The following is a 7,249-nucleotide window of genomic DNA, read 5'->3' as shown; positions in this document are numbered from 1 at the left end:
GGTCTCAATATTCAGAACAGGGTCATTCAATTCATTCATTATAGTCAAAGCCCAAAGGTAAGTCATACAGGCAAAAGAAGGTAAAACTACCATGGTAATTCATTGTACTGCGAGTACGTAAGACTCTGACTTGTTAAGTTACATTGTTGTTGTTGAGATCAGATCATCTTAATTAACGAAGAATAAAGCAAATCAATGATAAAAGCCAAATGCAGGATAACATAAACTTGAATGAACCAAAGGATATGATACTAGTCCGAAGAGATTAAAAACATAAACCACACCACCTACAACATTGATAAACAATTTAAGTAAGTATAAGATTACCTTACATCAAATTCCTGAAATGAGGTAGATGATTCTGACTTCCTTGCTTTTTCCACCACAACCAGCTCAATACAGATAACAACTCCATCACTTCCTTATAACATAATCAAACAATAATTCTGTCAGCAACTTCAAACAATTAACTTTATCTTGAACTTCTGAATCATAGATTTTAAAAAATACATTGTTATATCACCAACAAATTGGTTTCATCGACAAAAGTTAGATGAAACCAATTATGGTTTCATCTTATTTATGATGAAACCAATTTTGGTTTCATCGTATTTATTAAGTTTCTGTTGGATTTGATCCTGGCTAAATTTTGATTCGTGCAAATGTCTATTCAACTGCAAGAAAAATTACAAGAGGTATTATACATGTTCATTGATAGAAAGACTTCATTGAAATGCCATGCCTAAAATGTGGGGTATGTTTCGGAATCTGATCAATGGATTACACAAACTATATTGAAGTTTAAACCATCCGAAAATTGATCTATTGAAGTATAGACCATCTTAAAGTGCACAAACTCTGTAGATAAATCTGACCTTACGTTGACAGGAAATTTCATAGTTCAGATAATCAAATGTTTTGATATTGTTACAAGGATGATATGGAGTACATTTTAATTTCAGTAGCATGGACTTGAAATGGAAACTGTTTACCAAATAGACTGAAGATATTTAACATCAATTTTCTGAGTTAATATTCCTTATAACTAAAACATGAATCACGTGATAAGTTTAAGATTCATTGATGATCACTTTTTTTCATGGATATAAAAACAAGAACATCAAAACTAGTGTTATTTTATTGAATCCAAAAGATTCCGACCATGCTCAGTTAATTTCAATAACTGAAGAGAAAGCGTTTTTCTTAGATAGCTCTTTTCCAACGAGGAGATGTCTGCAGATGGAAAAGACTATCTTTGCGAATTAAGAAAGCAGAAACTTTGACATGCTAAAATATAACCTTGTAATGTCATTCTTCCAGTATAACCTATAACGTAATGACAGGAATTATTAGTGGTTTGAATGCATTAGAAGTTCATCTTTCATAGACCAAAACATTAAGCATGTTGTATATCATATTGAACACATAACCATTCGTGGGGAGAGTTGAACTTATTGTGATATCTAAAAAAGATTCCTGAACACCCTGGACTAGACGATATGTGCAAAACCTGACTGATTTAGATGGACTAAACGATCCAACTCATACAGAGAAGTATTAGATTACTTTAATTTAAGCAATTCCACAAACGGTAACTTAATTTCCAACAAAACCCTTAGCTAGTCTTAAGAATAGCAATGATTAGCCACCAAAAAGTGAAAAAGTAACTCCTAATAGGCTCCCTTATATAATTTCCCATTAGTAAATCACAGAATCCTTAGTGCAACATATAAGCTCTTAAGTACCTAAAAGGTAGGAACCGAGAGAAATCAAAGACCAAAAAAATGTATGTACAACTCCAGTGAATTTTGAGAAACTAATACTTTTAAACCTAGACCATACTGGGGTTTTCTTAAATGTTCTTTCCTTGGCTATCTTTATCACAAAAGCTCCCTTCTTGCTGGACAATACCAAGAAAATTATGTGTGTTGACAAAGTCGTTTCTCTAGTCTCCTTCATTTACCATACTAGCACTATAATAAAATCATTTTAACTAGTCTAACAATGAGAAAATATCTTTGGATCTTTCGGAATGCAGTACTACATGTTTTTATTCTTCCCAAAAATGTTATTTAAGACTTCCAGTTTCATTTGGGATCTCATCGCAACACCAGGAATCCATTATTACATCTTAACAAATACAGGAGAGCGTAGTTAAAATAAAAAACTGAATATCTTCAATTCAAATTAAAAAAAATTAAACTAAATCCACGAACAATTCAATAAGAAAACTCAATTCTAGTTAGATTTAAATAATTTGGAGTTTTTGTACCACTTTTTAATTAAATTGTTTTTATTAATTAAAAAAAATATGGCTGAATTTTTTGTATCACAAGTTTAATCACCTTTTTATGACTAGTTTTGAAAAAAAAATAAATCACTTTGTAATTCCTTAAAAGACAAAATTGAACTGACCCGACAGCAAAAGGCTGCATCTGAACAAGTTAATTGGTCCAAACCAATGTAGTCAATATCGTCCGTACCGGCCGATATATCAGCGATATTACCGGTATCGGTGGTAGAGCGAAACGGAAACAACAATATCGCGATATGATATTTTGCCAATAATATTGGCCGGTGAGGACGAAAACGATACCACCGGTCTTCCGGATCTTCCCGATATTTGATATTTTAGGAATTTGTTGTTGAACATTAGGGCAAACATTGTTGTCAACCATCAAAAAAAACTAGTTTCATAGTACTAGCAGAGATTTGATAATCAAAACCTCAGCCCACAAACAATATCGATTAATATTTTATCTTGATTTGGTGGTTTTATGGTTAAGATTTGGTACATAGTGAAGGAAATATGAGTTTAGAAGAAGACCCATATTTCCATCTATCATGTATTGTTTGATTTTAGAATATTTTCATTCAATGTATTTACAGGACTTATACTTACAGAAGCAAAAGAGGAGATGAGTTAAAAAGAAGGAGACGGACGGAGGTTGAGAACATCTTTTTCCTTTTCTTTTCTTACTTTATGGTTTGTTAACTTAACAATGGGACACTTGGACTTTTGGGGATGTGCCAGCTTGTACTACACACATATCACCATTTGGGAAAAGAAAGAAAATTACACACGTACATAAAGCTAGCTTGTTTTCCCGATATTTGAAAGCATATTCCGTATCTTGTTGTGTTTGCATCCCGGCGTGCGCTTCAATGGGTGTTTAAATTTTGTTGGCTGGTATACCCCATAGTTAATACTTAATACAATGTATGTTGTTTTTGAAATAGTCCGGGAAAATAAATTGAGTACCTCGTTAACACGGTAACAGAAATTTTAATGGGTATTTATTTTTCACGGAACTATATATTATGATGGATAACTAATTTTGATGTCAGAACTATATATTACGATGAATTTAGAACCGATTTTGCACCGATATTTGAAACCGAAATCTCCCCGGTACAATGTTGTACCAGTGTACCGGTCCCTGGTCGAGACAAACCGGTATCCGATATTAACTACATTGGTCCAAACAAAACATTGGTGAACGAGGAAGATTACACCAACACCGCACATATACACCCTTCCGAGGGGGCGGCAAAATCCTTCATTAAATTTGCTAAAATCGAGACTACATTCTGTATTTCTGTGGAAAAAAATTGGAAAAAACAAAATAGAAAAAAAAAATTAAGTTTGCATGCAATCCCTGTTCTGGAGAGAAATTAATTTCTTTCGCAAATCATACCCTACATTAACATTCTGTAGATGTTCTGCTCCTATGACTGTCAGATCATCTTTTGCTGGTAACAGAGTTAGGCATACAACGCCATGACCACGATCTAACCAGATGTTCCATCTTGTTAAAACAAAATCCAGACCACTTAGATGGAGGGTTATTTCAGGCATACCAATTGTGTCCGCTGTCGTCTGACTCGTATCAGTCTGGTAACAAAAGTCAAAAACATTCTCCTTCGGATCAAGCGTCGGTTCCAGTTCAATCTGTTTCTTCATTTCTGCAATCAACGGATCATATGCTGTTCGAATAAGATGCGTCTGCCCAAAACCAGTATCAATAATCACCCCTCCGTCACCCTCTTCTGAAATGTCGAAGGTTCCGTTCGGGATATTGAGTCTGGTCTTGCCAACACTGATTCCTTCCAGCTTCACATAATAATCTGCAGTAGTAATATTCCCATGATCCATCATTGGAGTAGTATCGTTAGTGATAATTGCGTCTATTCCGAAGCGTAACAGACTTGTCTCGTTCCATTTACTTGGCACTAAGCAATGGGAAAAGTGATCGAAAGCTAGTTGTGAAATGAAAGACAAAGGTTCTTTACTAAAACCAATCAATCCTGGTACTCCCTTCGTTCCAGTTTCGTGATCTAGGTACGAAAAGCTGTTATTGTGTCCGCAACCGAATTTTATTTCTAGTAAATCAATGTTTCCGGTACGAGTATCATCTTGAAAGCCGAATGTTTCAGTTGACAAAATCCCTTTGGAATGCCCAGCGTCCGCATAATCCAATACGTAGCGGCAAGAAGTACCGTCTCTGTCGCATGTGGTTCCATATTCTTCCTTGCAAAAATCATCTTCGCAACCAACTTTAACGTAACTAGTAGATTTGCGTGGGTCGAATATGGGTATTTCCTGGTCGTAGCAATTGTCGCATGGTCTGCACTGGAGCCACGTTAAATCGCTACCTGTGTCTATGATGGAATAGGTGTCCACTGCCGGTGTTCCTATGCGATGGCTTATGACATACTCGAAGGTGCGATAACTAACAGGTGCTCGCATTTCATTAGGTACCACGGTATTGCCTGTGTAGTGGTTATACCGGTCGGAAGATCGCTGTATCGCGCTTCTCAATCTGTCAGTGCTTGTAAGTTTAGGGTTATAGAATGGCGAGTGCGGTGAATCACGATGGATTAGACGCGCCGTAAAACCGAGCGGATTCGTGTTGGGTTTAGGATCAGAGACCACCCTTGCAGAGAATGAAGTAGAGATGAAACATGATGCAAGAATAAGAACAACCATCGTGATGACAGGTTTTTTACCTGATGAGGAAGCCATGGTTATTGCCAACTCTGCTGGAATCTAAGTTCAATGGAACGTATTTAGGGTTTTATTTTTCTTTGTGTAGATTTAGAATGTATATTTAGTAAATAAATACTATATGAATCATATTAGTTGCAAAAAGAAAACAACTTGGAGTTTCGGATCTTGCTTTTTTACCAAATTTATTTATTCTTGCAACAAATATGAAAATATGCATCAATTTTGAAATTCCATATTATGACATAATTTAACAATATGCATCAACAAATAAGATATTGTGACATCATTTAACCACAATTAACCAGAAAGGTTTCCACATAACATAAGAAATTCCATATTATTAGGACATTATTACGTACTGTTCCTAACAGAAGTACGTATAAGTATAACTAAACTATATTTAATCAACAAATAACCAACAATAATGGCTTCCAACAACTTTGCAGTCTCTTGTAGTAGGGTTTGTCCGCCTGAAGCTGATGCCTTCGACCTATGCAACCAATTAACCTACTGCAGTTCATTTGATTAATTGTTGATGGCGTTCTGAAGTCGATCTGTTCCTTTTAAGTCTCCGCACATGATATTAGTAATCATCACTGCACTTACCTTCACCACCTAAAAAAAAAAGTGTATAAATATGTATAGTAAAATACCTTTTCCTTTTTCAGGAGACCGGGCAAAAAAAATGCCGATCAATGAGAAAGTGATTCCGCGCATTTATAAAGTTGCAGTGTTTGAACGTCAACCTTAAAGGAAACAAAGAGTTAGTAAGAACAATGAATAGACTTCCAAGAAGAATGGACAGATTTCCAAAATGTACAGGTAGGTTGAAAATTGATCCTTCCTTCTTAAACACAATTAGGGGATAAAATAAGACAATGAGCAGACAAATGAAATAATAACCTGAACCCAGACAAGTCGGGAGAGAATTTACGCGCACTGTCAGTATTTTTCCTTTAGTTTTCCCCAATGTCTCATAAAATTTCTTGAATACTGGAATTTGGAATTAATAGAATTCAGTTACCACGACTTGCATGACTGTGAATACAATTTAAGATTTCGAATGAAATGTGGGATTAAATAGATAGATAGAACAGGAAATGTCTCATATAATCGACTTGAGTGTAGCACTAGTAGAGCCTTCCACCTTGCAATTTTGTGGTAGAGTACTGTGTGCATTCAAAGTTTACATCTCTTGGAATATATGAACTGAGCTGTGGAGAATTGAGAAACAAAATCAAAACATTTGCTCCGGATGTTATGATGCGTGACTTATCTAAACTTGTAGATGTAGTTGACAAGTTCATCTTGCATGACATATACTCTGGATGTTTGGAGTATGATACATCCACACTTGACCCATTAGAACGAAGTCCCCAAATTGTATTCTTTATGTACTCTACTTAACGTTACACAAAAGGAAAAAAGAAAAAATCTAGGAGACCACTCCATTTCGGAGGGGACCATTATTTCAATATTAGTAGGACATTCAGAAGTAAACTGAAGCCATCAATTATCCGTACTAGAATCTAATCCGTGCTACGTACCGAGACCGGTGGGATCAACTAAGTTAGCCGTGGTCAAATGTTTTAGATTGTTTTTTGAACAGTCTTTTGATCAGATTGATTTTTTTTAAAGGATAGGGACATATGATACCCTTTCTGTATCCAATGATCTGATGATTTAAGTTTGGTATTATAAATATAAATTCATGTATTAATTTTATGGATACCAACTAAAATGATTAAATTTTATGTATGCCTATATTTATTTCCAAAAAAAAAAAATTACACGTTTTTTTGACATATACTCTGGATGTTTGGAGTATGATATATCCAAACTTGACGCATTAGAATGAAGTCTCCAAATTGTATTGTTCATCTACTCTACTCTAAAAAAAAAAAGAAAAAGATGAAGTCAGGGGCCCAACCCAATAGCAATGTTATAATCAGTATCATGCTAAAAGAAAATAAAAATAGAATATGGAAATTGTAGGAAACTAGGAATGATAGAATTAAACCTATTCGTATAAAAAATTCATCTTTTTTAAAATTGGGACGATTACATCAAATTCAAAAATTATTATCAATATTTGATATTTCACGAATGAGGTTCTAAATGAGTTGAACAAAAATTAATACCAAAACAACTAAAATCCCTTGTACGCTCTCAAAAAAGGGATGATGAACTTTTTTTGATAATTTTAGAATAGGCAATAATCACTGATCCGAAATCATT

At 34.6% G+C, this 7,249-nt stretch overlaps 1 protein-coding gene across 1 annotated transcript; it reads right to left on the bottom strand.

Moving 5' to 3' along the window:
- Positions 1–3,640: 3,640 nt before the first annotated feature.
- On the bottom strand, positions 3,641–5,026 carry LOC113359025 (aspartic proteinase CDR1-like). Its single transcript, XM_026602723.1, has one exon. It carries the CDS (start codon positions 5,024–5,026, stop codon positions 3,641–3,643), a length of 1,386 nt encoding a protein of 461 aa, XP_026458508.1.
- Between the last annotated feature and the right edge of the window lie 2,223 nt (positions 5,027–7,249).

The sequence above is a fragment of the Papaver somniferum genome, chromosome 3 (assembly GCF_003573695.1).
Source record: "Papaver somniferum cultivar HN1 chromosome 3, ASM357369v1, whole genome shotgun sequence".
In the NCBI taxonomy this organism is placed as follows: domain Eukaryota; kingdom Viridiplantae; phylum Streptophyta; class Magnoliopsida; order Ranunculales; family Papaveraceae; genus Papaver; species Papaver somniferum.
This window is presented reverse-complemented; position numbering and strand designations above follow the sequence as displayed.

Coding starts and splice junctions, on each gene's coding strand:
- LOC113359025 (XM_026602723.1), bottom strand. CDS start 5,026: ATGGCTTCCTCATCAGGTAAAAAACCTGTCATCACGATGGTTGTTCTT.